At 33.9% G+C, this 13,028-nt stretch overlaps 1 protein-coding gene across 1 annotated transcript; it reads right to left on the bottom strand.

The window, feature by feature from the left end:
* Positions 1–7,500: 7,500 nt before the first annotated feature.
* On the bottom strand, positions 7,501–10,959 carry LOC113353541 (mitochondrial dicarboxylate/tricarboxylate transporter DTC-like). The gene is made up of 6 exons (XM_026597110.1): positions 10,736–10,959; positions 10,369–10,452; positions 9,608–9,669; positions 8,452–8,813; positions 7,993–8,207; positions 7,501–7,815 (listed from the first exon to the last, which is right to left on the bottom strand). The coding sequence occupies exons 1-6, from the start codon at positions 10,850–10,852 to the stop codon at positions 7,759–7,761; spliced, it is 897 nt and encodes a 298-aa protein (XP_026452895.1). The 5' UTR covers positions 10,853–10,959; the 3' UTR covers positions 7,501–7,758.
* Positions 10,960–13,028: the final 2,069 nt, after the last annotated feature.

Below are 13,028 nucleotides of genomic sequence, written 5' to 3' on the forward strand. Positions count from 1 at the left end.
CAAGCACCAAAAACAAAGCAGCATTTGTTTTGAGATTGCTCTTTCCAAAGCAGATTGGTTTTCCTATTCTCTAGCTTCAGTGTCTTCTAACCCCTCCTCGAGATCCATAAATGACTGGGTGACTAATTTTTTGGTGTAACCAACATTAAAAATTGGTGGCGGTTCTTTGGTTTATTTGGAAACATATATGTTCAGTGGTTTTTGAGAATATTACTCATAATCCTAATATCCCGATTGAACAAATTAAAAACAATCTTCAAGTCATCTCTACCAATAATCTCCAACATATCTCACAACCTCAAATCTGGAATTCAGTAAAATCATTATAGTTTACATTGGAAACAGACTGGATCCTACTTATTGACGCTTCCTTTAAGGGAACAATTTTTTTCTACGATGATGTTTTTATTTTATACTTGGTACACCTAAAAGTTTTGCATGTTGGGTCATTCGGGTGGGATCAAATTAGGCCTCTTTAGCTCATCATGCAGAAGCATTAAATGCAACCAGATGGCTAATCAAAAACTCGGTATCAAGTTTTAGCATCGCAACGGACTGCAAGCAACAGGTACCGTCAGTAATAAAAGTCCAGCGGTTCCATGGCAAGCAGAAAATCACCAAAGCCATGTCTATTTTGGAAAATCTCCCACAAATGCGGGTATAATATATAAATATAAAACATAACTCATGGGAAATTTCCCTGAAACAGTGATTAGAGATATGAAATTTATCGTTTTTTCTGTATTGGTATTGTACTTCGGGTTGTTAACTATTTATTTAAATAATAATAATTTATGGATGAGACCTTTTATGTTAATCAACCGGCGTGTCTTACCATCAATGCAATTGAATGCATCGATTGAAAAATCTTTTTTTCCTTTATAAATCCTCTTGCGATTTCAATTTTAAAAATCCCTTAATATCATAGAGACTTAAAATTTCTCATAGTGATAAAGGATATAGAAGAGACCAGGATGAATATTGACGGAAATATTGAGATTATGAATGGAAATAATTATGAATATAGTAGTGTGCAAATCCTTCCAACTCTCTTTTCTTCTCCCCCCTAATACTTCAATATTGATCATCGCTAAAAGATGAGTTGGAGAATGGATCAGAAACCGATTCTGATTTTGTGGTAACCAGTCATGGGTACAATGGAGAGTAGATCGATATGGTGCAAACAGTCTCTCAGGGATTTCAAGTTTTGAGGAGAAATCAGGTGCATCTTGATTTTTGGTATGGCCGATATTCTCGTGTATATATATCTCCCATTTTTTCTATTATTCCCGTTGTTGAATCTCATCACCCCAATACCGATAGAGTTCTTGTTGATCCTCTTATCTCACTATTGATGCAGACAAACAACAAATTCATCAAGAACAAGGTCTTGTGCCTCCACCTTTTCCCAAAAAAAAAAAATTAGATGAAATCAGAAGAAATTTACATTTGCTAATGTCTAGTCTTACCCGTAGTGCAATTAAATATATTTATAGTAGGACTAGAAGAAAGCAAAATCTTTAAAAATTTTCGTAAGTGCCGTTACAAATGAGAAACTAGAAAAAATAAGTAGATAATCAGAAGGTTTAAGGTTTAACAAAATTGAATGTAATCTTGAAATAATGTTCTTGATTTAGGTGAATTGATGATTTTCAGTGCTCTTCAGTATTCTTCGTCTCAAAAGATTGAAGTGGAAAACGACTTTATATGTGTAATGTACATGCCTCTGTAGTATAAATCTTATATAAAATCCACATTTGTTGGCTCGTGTTGTATTTCGAAAAGTGGAGTACTCATTAGTTTATGTGTACTTTTAAATAAACTCACATTTGTTACTCATCGTATGTTAATCTTCGTGCCTCGAATTCGTGATTTTTATGACTATAATGGGATAAATTTATTTACTATAATAATACCATGCAATAATAAAGTAAAATTTTCGTATCTTTTTTTGTTTCTTTGTGGGATTTGAGAAAAAAAAAACAATACAAAAGAGTACATCAATTTACATTAATTATCTACCTATAGAAGAAGCGGCTAGATTATTGGTATACTAGCATTATTTATATAGTTTGGTTTTCTAAATCAATACCTATAGTTATGAATTTGTATAGCTATTTATTTATTTTTTGAGTCAACAAGGTTTACAAAATGTAAATAAGAGGAAACATAGCAACATAGAAAAACAACACTAAATAACTAAAGACATGTCTATGATGTTTTCCTATGGTCTTTCCTGGAAAATCGCCTTCGAAAGTTTTTTTTTTTTTAATTGTAAAATAATTGATGATTCGATAGATTGAGTGTATTGGATACACTAGGTAAATAATTATAAAGCTCTGATATTTAGGGATAAATTTATGCACGCATGACACTACTAACTACACCAAGTCAGTAGGAAAGTTCTTTGTCATTTTGGCTCGTGTTATAGTTGGAGAAGTGGAATATTGGTTGGTTAATGTGCACTGTAGTTTGCAACATACAAGAATTAAAGAAATTTGAAATTTTTTTAATACATATATAGGTGAAATGATTGTTTAAGTAGATATATAACTTACATGTGGTAATAATACACGAATAATATTTTTGACGAAATCGGTAACTTACGTTTCCAACAAATTTCGTTTTTCTCTACCATGTTCTACTCTTATTGACCAATAAATCAATCTTTTACTCGTTTTTAATTTTAATCAAATAAAAATATTTTCTTAGCACAAAATATTTTATTTGTTTTGTAGACCAAGTTTTAATGCTATTCTAATCTCTCAATCTTTGTAAAAAAATGTTTACATATTGATTTTGTGTGTCATTTCCTTTCACTTAAGTTTTAGTGATATTATTGCCTCTTATTGGACTTAGCAAAAAAGAAAGCAAAAGAAAAAAAAAATAGCACAAAATTTGCTTAAAAGCCCTGATCGATAGGTTTCTTCACTTTTAATTGACCAACCCTGGCTTGCATATTTTGGCATTGATTGTCATGGACTTGTACTAATATTTTTAGCCCTATCAGTTGATGTCTATTTAAAATATAGTTTAAGATCTCAATGACTAAACCATAATTGTTTAGGTTTTATTAATTTGTTTCCATAAAATTTATCTGAAGTTATTCCCAATGTACTAACAAAGCAGAACTGTTTAGGTTGTTTTATTGTATATAAGAGTTTTGAAATTGTATTATTAATACATGTGTTCAAATATGTCCTTTTTCAGACATGAACATATCCGTACAAATAAAAGTATAAAAGTTTCATTCCAAAAGATATTTTGAACGCGCTAATTAAAGAGAAACAATACATCTCTGTAGTATAAGATAGGTTCATATAAAAATTATTAAATAATAATCCCTTTGTCATATTTAAGACGAAGGTTTAGGTTTTTTTCTTCTAGTTCTATAATACCTTCAAAAGCATCACTAACTTATAATATCTATGGTGTGCTCATGACTGGCATGTCCAAAAGTATCATGCTAGAGTAAATGTAAATTTAAGTAAAAACAAGAAGATTTGTCTTAAATGTAGTTTTCTAGACAAGATTTTAAGTCGTATTTTGGGCTTCGATTCTACTCCAGTATGCTTATTACAAGGGCTTCTTCTAGCCTTATCACAAGGGCTTCTTCTAGGTTTTTTATGTTGATTGAAAATAATTGCAGGAAATAGTGGGTATCTAAAATTCATGCCTTGTTTGATGCAGATCAATATGGAAGTTTATTATCATTTATTTTTATATCAAATTAAAATTTTAGTCCTGTTAAATGTTGTGAAGGCCTTGTTTATCCATCTGCTCTAAAATAACTTGCTGCATCTCTTCATTTACTACCTACACTCGCACAAAAAAAAAGTATAACAATAACTTTTCCTCTGTTAAATCATCTTATAAGGTTGTTAATGATGTTGTGTATGAACATGTGCAGTTTTTTTTTCCATGGAAATCCTTTTGGAAAGCAGACCTACCTCGAATACTTTCTTTGCAAGTGTGTAACAGACTTGTTATTTTGTTACAAATATGATTGTTGGATTTGTTCATAATGTGACTAGAGGTATTTGGATGAAATTAGATGCTAATATTGCCGGAATGTTAAATGGGATTCATCTGGAAGATTAAATTGCTACTTGGTTCAATGATAATGGGCCTAATATAAAAATTCCAAATGAGATGAAAAATATCCATGTCATCTTAAAAAAAAGAAAAAAAAAGAAAAAAAAAAAAGAAAAAAAGTAACCACTAGAGTGGAGATCATAGTAATCCATCAAAAGAGAAAATTTATAATCGCAGTAATAATCGAAAGACAAAAATTATTTAAGTTATAAATAAAAGGGGGGGTGGGGGTGGGATGTAGAATCAGGGAGGGGGCTATGGTTATTGGTTGCATGAACATGTGTTAATAAGTTGGATACATTAAGCTATACATGTAGAGATACAAAGAAGGAAGGAAGAAGAACCAAATACTGGTTTTGTACGTGAGAAATGGTTGGGGAGGGACTATGTCCGAAAATGAGTGGTAGCGGCAAACAATCATCCGACATAACGGCTTTTTCTAATTTTCTGAGAATGAGCAAGTGATTTGTTAAGGCCAAGTCATATGGTCTTCTAATCTAACATATATATTGGAATCTAGAACAACCTCCTAAGTCATGTGGTAGTGCTAATTTAGCATCTAGATGCGCTGAACGGAACAACGCATCTAGATTGAACAGTGAAAAGTAGGCATGCTGAATGGAACAACGAAACGTAGAATTACGTTGCGCTGAACCATTCCACGAAGTTGCGCTGAATGGAACAACGCAACCATCTCAGCCGTCGGACCCAAAAATAAATCAATCTACGCTAAATCATTCAGCAAAAAGTTGATTTTGGATGCGCTGAACCATTCAACGAAACTATCTCTCTACTAGTTCACTTGAGAGAGATATCTAGAGAGAACTAGTGTTAAGAAATAGACAACGCTTTTTTATTTATTCTGCAACGCTTTTTGGCTAATCTAGCAACCAAATGTATCCCATAGAACTTAGTCTAAAGTTTTTATCCATTTCTCGTGTGAGAGTGCAGCTTAATCAATTTAGGAAAATCGGGAGTCTATTTTAGCCCGAACAAACGAAATTAACATCGTAGAGGTATCTTGTGTTTCCTCTCCTCTAAATGTCGCAAATTTGCATTACGTTCCCTAGAAAAATATAAATATCGATAATTCCCCTCGTTACTTTTCCAGCTAATTCCAGTTAGCTGACTCAGCAACGGTGTGCGAGTGAAAAATGTAAAAATACTTTGTGAATTTCACAAACTACCCTCATCTTATTCGTTAGTAATTACAATATATGAGTATAGGGGTATTTTAGATAGTTCGTTAAAAAATATTTTTGTCTTTTCCATGTATGCATTGTGGATCAAAAATTATTTGATTAAATTCTCAGATGAAAAATATTACCTACGTTACTATCACTTTTTCATTTAGCCTAAAAATAGGTCAAATTGGAAAAGTTATAGTTTCTCTCTTCCGGGAACCGAAGGAGTATAAAAAATAAAATACTAGTATCACACAGGAGTTGTGGGGATTAGGTTTCCCAGTTTCTAGAGTTCTCGCTTATATAGTCTTCAAATCAGGGTTTAAAATCAATGTTACCTTGGTTCCCGGACTTCAACTGTTAAACCAGTACGCATACGAGTATGCATACTAAGTTCCCGGACTTGGAATATATCTACAACAGTTAGCATACAAGTACGCATGTTGTGCTATCTAATCAATGGTTAATCATTATAAACTCACATTTCAAACATTCTTACCAAGATGGGAATAGGTGTCTCACACAAACTATTAGCTTCAAAGCAATTTTCAAGTGATCAATTGATCAATACGAAACATTTCGAGTCAAATGACTATCTCACACAAATCATGTAAGATGTTACCAGGAGACTTACACATGATCATCTTTTGGCTTTCGTCAAGAATAAAAATGTGAACTTTGTTAAAGCGAAAGCTTACCGACACATATTTCGAGAAATATGTAAGCGAGTTAAACTCAGCTCGAAATATCAAATGTGTATAAAGTAAAGTCTATATAGCTATACGACTTTTGTCTCAATAGGAGATAGAATAAAAATAGACTTCTGAGTGATAGATGAGTTCAAGTCTCCACATACCTTTTGTTGATGAAGTTCCATAAGCTCCCCTTAGTAGTTCTTCGTCTTCAATCGATGAATGCCATGAAGTCTAAATCTAAAATACACATTTTATCCTAATCCGAGACATAGCTATAAGTAGACTAGAAATAAGATTGAGATAGCAACGCTTGCAAGTTCGACCGAGCAGTGCTCTAACAATTCCGTAATAACTTCTTCTGTTAATCAGTTAGGTTATTGTGAGGTGACTAATATTTCTAGGCTGCTCTTCGGGAGTATAAGACCGTATTATTAGTTTGTTCCTTTTCTCCTTGATCTTTGTATCAAAAGACGGAACAAAAAGAATAAAGGATAGACATATTTGTGGGAGACAAATTTGTTTATAAGTCTTCGACTTTGGGTTGTAACAACTCTTAGTTGTGGGTGAAATCATCTAAGGGAATGCAGAATCCGGCGTGGTTCTAGAGGCGTAAGGAACGCGACTGTACCTTAATCGATGTGAGACTTGGTTAGGGCTCAACTACATTCTAGTCTGAAGTTACTTGTAGTAGGATAGAATTTATAGCGCCTTAATACAGTGTGGTGTTCAAAAAAAATCAAGTTAATTTGTAGTAGGCATGAACATCCACTGATTCTTGGTTAACTTTTTTTTTCATGTTTTCATGATGAATTAACGTTAGTTGATTTCTAGGTTAACTTGATTAAATATCTATTGATCTCTTGAATTAATAGTAATTAATCAGGGATAATTTAACAATTAGGTAAATTTATTGGCTAAGGGATTTTTTAGAACCAATCGGTGAACGTGGAACATCAATAAATTCTTATTCCAACTTTGGGAAAAAATCCAAAGTTTATGTTAGTTTTTTCCATCCACAATCGGATTACAAAAATATCTTTTTTTTTGAAGAGTGATTACAAAAATATGTGCATACACTGATTCTATGAAACTGCCTTAAATTGTATACGCCGATTTATGGTGTTTTTCATGATCTATTATTCTCCCGAATTAATACTAATTGATCATGAATAGTTTAACAATTAGGTAAAATAATTGGTAAAGAGGTTTTTCATTTTACTTCAAAATATCTTTTTTTGTCTTCTAATGATAGGCCCCAAACTAGTCAGGATATATAAAGCGGATCTAAGTTTATTTATCCATACGATAGTGTATTTATCCATACGATAGCATGCTAAGTTATATTATTATAAAGTTAAATGTGTATCAACTTATGACGGGTGACCGGAAAATGTATATCTATTCCGGAAAATGTATATCTATTCACTATATTTAAAGATTTTCTACCATTAAAAAGATATGGATATAGAAATGAAAGGAAAATACAAATTACACATGAAACAAGCTTATTACTTTGAAACGGAGGTAGTAGCATGCAGTAAGTGTAAGCATGAACTAGTTCTAATGTTTTATCTAAAGATTGTAAACATTGTCGAGCTGAGCATAAAACTTGTTAGATATTGTTTTTCTAACAATCCAAACTTAAAAAAAAAAAAAAATACTACTAGACTCTTCTAACAAAATTACACTGATGAATAATCCGAAAAGTAATTATTTTTCAACAAAAAATAATTAAATTAATACAGATAATAATAACAAAACATTCTTCCATAAATCTCCCTTCATCACAACCCAATTTTCTCCTGCACTTTCTGGATTTGGTTCAAAAAGATCCATGTCATCTGTAGTACAAAAATAAGATATGTTAAGAAATATAATGGGTCTGTGTTAAAACTAATCGACAGATATTAGAGTGGATTATAGAAAAGTGGTCTATAATCCAAGCCTCGTCACAGAGAGTGCAGATAGTAGGAAGAAAGCTGAAAAGATATTACGAAATACAATTGTTAGAGTTTTACCATGACATGAGGAGCTATTCGAATGCAATAAACAGGAAATCCAGTGTAGAGTTTGAAAGGACCCCCAGCTTTTAAAGTCTTTACGACACAATCAAGAGAACCACTATAGGGATAGTTTCCATGTGCATCTGGTTGCATTTTTTGTATCTGGGTCTTCACATAATCGAAAGGAAGACTACAAGCAGCTGCAAAGAATCCAGAAACAGCACTTGCTCCTGCAGGGAGAAAGGGGATTTCTTATATTAAAAATTCCTCTTTGAAATAGAAATTTGCTCAGATAATCAAGGGAAATAACTTGCGAGTTATTGTGCAGTCGGTAGGGAACTCTATCGTCATTCAAGTTTTCAATCCTAACATCCATATACCCATCTTGTGAACACAGGGTCCATACAGATCCATCCAAGTCAAAGGGAATGTGCAGTCATCAAGGAAAAAAACAACAAGGATGATTGATCTCACCAACTACAGTGCTAGCTTCAGATAAACCAATCGTGTCCCTGAATAGTTCTACACTTTGATCATATGAAGCAAGCATGCCCATGTTCAAAGCCATTGCTCTGACAACAGTAGGACCAGCTCCTTTCCATAGTGCAAGAACTCCTTCATCAGTAACGATACGAGTAAGTGCATGGAATGCATTTTTATAGTTCCGACGTTGTGTTTGTGGTAATGTATAATCAGCTTGCATACGGATAAGTGCCAAATCCGCAGGACTACCAACAGAGGCACCAATAGCTCCAGCAGTCAAACCACAAAGAGCTTTTTGATAGAGAGGAAGTGGCTTCCCATCATTTGCTTCGATTGCTTTGTTTGTTAAAATCCTGATCATTAAACATTTATATTAAATTCATTTCCATAGAAGATTGATAGCTATAATACCGGAAACACCACATAAGGGTAAACAAAAAGAAACTCATCAGACAGCAAGAAGTAGCTACGTCCATATAAACAATGTAAAAAATAGCAGATTAACGACTAATCATTTCAGTAGCGCTAGTAATTTAGATTCACCCAGAGTACCAAATACTTTATTACCCAACCTAGAAGATGAAATTGAGCTTAGTTTAGAAAGAATATTTGGCTAGGATGCTAAAGCTATTGCAATAGCAGATGTTATTGAACAATAGCAGATTAAGAGCATCTGCATTCTTGGTATGAACTATTGCAATATATATTTAGGATGCTAAAGCTCGTCTTTTTGTTTTTCATTGTGAGCAGGAAGTAAGTGCGCACTTTAACCGCAGTCTTTGTGAAGTTGCAACTTGCAAATAACAAACTTCGGACTCAAAGTAGAGAAAGTTCTATTAGTCAATGCAGTGAAACTTTAACTGTGGATTATGAGGGAGATTAACATGCAACTGGTGACACAATACGAATAAACATAAGAAACAAAAACTAAACAGAGGAATTCCCAGATAATTAAGCATAACTATTATGAGAAGAACATACAGGGTAGTTGCACGTAAGCAACACGAAAACAAGTATCAAGAGACATGACTGGTGACCGAATTACACTTTTAGAAATCACTCTAATAGGGACCATTGCAAATGGTTTCCCTGGTAGTTCAAAGATCCCTCTATGTAACCACAAAACTTAAAAAGATAAAGAACTCACTTAAAAGAGCCAAGTCGTGCAGTCGTGTATGTAGCCTGGCGAAGTAGTCCTGCTGATAAACCCTGTCACGCATAAAATTGTTGAGAATAAATCTAACTTTCCTGGTACCAATATAATCGTTAAAGAGCTGGTACAATGTAACATTCGAACAAATGGAGAAAAGAAAAAAGTCAAAAACTGTGTATAGGAACATCACTATCACTTTAACTTCTTAAATGAATCTCTGAAAACAGCTACCAATAAAGTAATAATACTGACAAATAGATGGACAAACAGACTAAACTAAACGATATACAGAAGAAATACTGATACAGTCATACAATTTGAGATTATAATCGTGAACTTACAAATTTGCTCTTCTTGTTTTGTATTTAGGCCTAGTCATTCAATTAGTTTTCATATGCTTCTTATTCCTTCAGAGGGTTTTCAGAGGCAAGTTTGTAAATTACGGTTCTCTTTGCTGTTTGGCAACTGATCCTCAAAGGGATGCTTATAACTAAGGGGCTCCATTTCCCCTACGAATGTTCTTGACAATTGATCCTCAAAGGGTTTCCGCAGCTATCGGTTCCAACGGTAATATATTTCTATGTATTAACCCAAATAGTTCGAAAACCAATGAGTATTCTCAAAGTCCTAGCATGTTACTAGTTTACAATGTCCAACCATTAGCAGAATCATGTTTGAACATAATGAAACTGTATTGTGTACTCTGCTAAGAGCTAAATACCCAACCAGAACCAATAAAAGATTGCAGCACAAACCTTGTAAAAAGCTCCAAGCCCCTCTTCCCGCAACATGCTTCTTGCCACATGTATCCCTGATCCTTGTCCAAGCTGAATTCGAACCTGAAACAATCACAAAAACTCACATTAACCAACATTCAGACATTCAATTCCCATTATATGCACTGTGCACATGTTGGTGCCACTGCCTTTGCCAGCTGAATGCAGTGATCCTATTCTATCTTACAACAATTGGCGCCCCAAAAAACAAAACAGCGAATTTCAATGTCGAATTTTTAATGCTAAAACCCTCCAAAAACCACCTCAAACCAAAAATCATGGAAAACCCATGTCCATAAAATTCAACGTAAACCCAGAAATTCGAATGATTTTCAATATATTATACCTTGATCATATCGATGGGTTGAATAACACAAGTAGCTAACATGCCGGAAGCTCCACCATTAATGAATGGTTTAACGTTTTGCCATATACCTACTGGTGGGTTTTTGTGATCTGCCATTGCAGTTTTAGAGGATTATGTGCAGAGAATAAAGAGAAAATTGTGAAGAACAAGAAGAGAACATAGAGAGAAGGAAAAAAGAGGGTTCAAGGTTAACCCGCAAGGGTTTTCGCTGCAACCTGTTTGTTTGCTGACTCGAAATCCGAACAAGCAAGAAATAGAACTGATAGGGTATGTATGTGTTGCCAAGTTATTTTGTGTACGTCGTTATCTCACCGTTGATTTTACCGCGCAACTCTCAAAGAGAAATCAAGAGACCACATTAATTATCCTTTTTTAAGAAGGCACATCTGAGCCCAGTTGGTCCCCAGGCCTAAATTTTTTCTAAAATTAGGGCTTCCAAGATGGGGAAGCCCATTGAAGGTATAAATGAAAAATAAAATGAAAACACTTAAAATTCGAGGCAAGGGTAGAGGCGAGAGACGAGAGACGCTCTGCAAATCGGGAATTAACTCGGAGTTGACCCGGTCACCATTTTCTTCACCTATCTGCGAAAATTTCTCACCAGCTTGGTGAAATTCAATTTCTTGTATTCTTAATTAGCCTTCTCCCAATCCTTTATTTTCGTTCAACTTTGATATTCCGTTGTTGTTTTTTGAGTTCGCCGTTTTTTTAAGAAAAACCCTAATTGTTTTTTTCTCTATTAATCTTTGTCAACATATCCTTTTCAGATTTGTTTTCTTCTTTATTGTTTTTGATCTTTGCTCTGTTCTTTCTATTCAATTCTCTTTCTAGCTATCTATTTCACTACTTTTTTCAGTTCCATTATGAAGAAATTTATCATTACACTTACTATCAGTTGTTTATTCTTCTCTCTGTTTTTCAGGGAAAGATTGGTAGGAGCTAATTCTCGGTTGAGGCCATATCAGGTCAGTTTCTCAGTTGAGAGAGAAGTGGAGAGGCTACAGTGCTACTGGTTAGTTTCTTCCTTAGGCGGTGGAGTTTCCCCAGTCACAAGGATATTAATTTCTTAATACAAAATAAACTATGGGAGAAGACGATTATAATCATTACTAAGATCCCTTTTCTTCAAAAAAGATATCGTGTATAGGAGTGTGGAAGATTTTGATAGGAATTTTTCTCTTGTCGGGGTCTTAAAAAATTGCAACTTTGGTAATAGCGTTGATTTGCAACAGATGGCAACAATGTTCAGTAGAAGTTCCTCTCTAAGCACATCCAAAAACTTTCGTTTATATATAGAAGTGAGTTTCACTTCAATATTAAAGTCTTTACAGAAAAACAACACAAGTTTTCTTATAAGTTCTGCTTCCCTGAATCACAAAAAAACACCCTATATTTCTCAACACCAAAGAAACATGAATGATTTTCCCACATATAATTACATAGCCCACCTTACTAGATTCATATAAGATCAAAAAAATCCCCTGTATTTTTCTTTCAAATATTACCTTGAATTTCTTCAATATGCAACTAGGCAAATTCAGCAAAGAAAGTTCCCAAGAATTATTGCAAGCTATTTAAGGAAATAAAACAAAAGGATGACCCAAGAGGATTAAGAGTAGGAGAAATGGCTTATGCTTTGAATATGGCGTGGTCTCCAACTGGGAAGATCATCATCAAGAAGATTGCCGATCCTAGAGTTTTCATCATAAGATTTTCATATGCTTGTGATTATGCTGCAGCTATTTATTCTATACCAAACAGGGTGCACGGAAACTTACTCACTATGAGACACTGGGGTGGAGATATAAGAATTGAAGATATTGACTTTGGTGCTCAAGACTACTGGATAAAATTTACTTTGAGAGGTGATCTGGTGGCAAAGGGTTTTGTTGCAGAATTGGTGGATGAGAAAGTTGGTAGAGTTCTAAACCTTATGGGACCAAGTGAAGAAGGAGAGTACAAATCTCATGTTCTAGTTGATATAACAAAATTACCGGTTCACCAGGTCAAAATCATTATTATTGAAGGCACAAATAGGAAAACAATTAAGATGAAAATCTTCTTAACGGAAATACCTCATGGAACATGCGGGAGACTGTTGGCATGTTGATGCTGAACACACAGAGGAGAAGTGTAGAGCCAGGCATTTGGAATATCAAAGGAACTTTCCAAAAAATTTCATCTATGAAGAAGGAGAACAATTTCCAATTATTATTGAAAACAACTCTCCAAGAAATGCTCAAGGTAATGTAAGAGTCAATTCTATCACTGA

Source organism: Papaver somniferum, chromosome 2 (genome assembly GCF_003573695.1).
Source record: "Papaver somniferum cultivar HN1 chromosome 2, ASM357369v1, whole genome shotgun sequence".
NCBI classification, from domain to species: domain Eukaryota; kingdom Viridiplantae; phylum Streptophyta; class Magnoliopsida; order Ranunculales; family Papaveraceae; genus Papaver; species Papaver somniferum.

Coding starts and splice junctions, on each gene's coding strand:
- LOC113353541 (XM_026597110.1), bottom strand. CDS start 10,852: ATGGCAGATCACAAAAACCCACCAGTAGGTATATGGCAAAACGTTAAA. Junction 9,670..10,368: donor GGCTTGGAGCTTTTTACAAG/GTTTGTGCTGCA, acceptor TATGCGTGACAG/GGTTTATCAGCAGGACTACT. Junction 8,814..9,607: donor GCACGACTTGGCTCTTTTAA/GTGAGTTCTTTA, acceptor TTTAATGATCAG/GATTTTAACAAACAAAGCAA.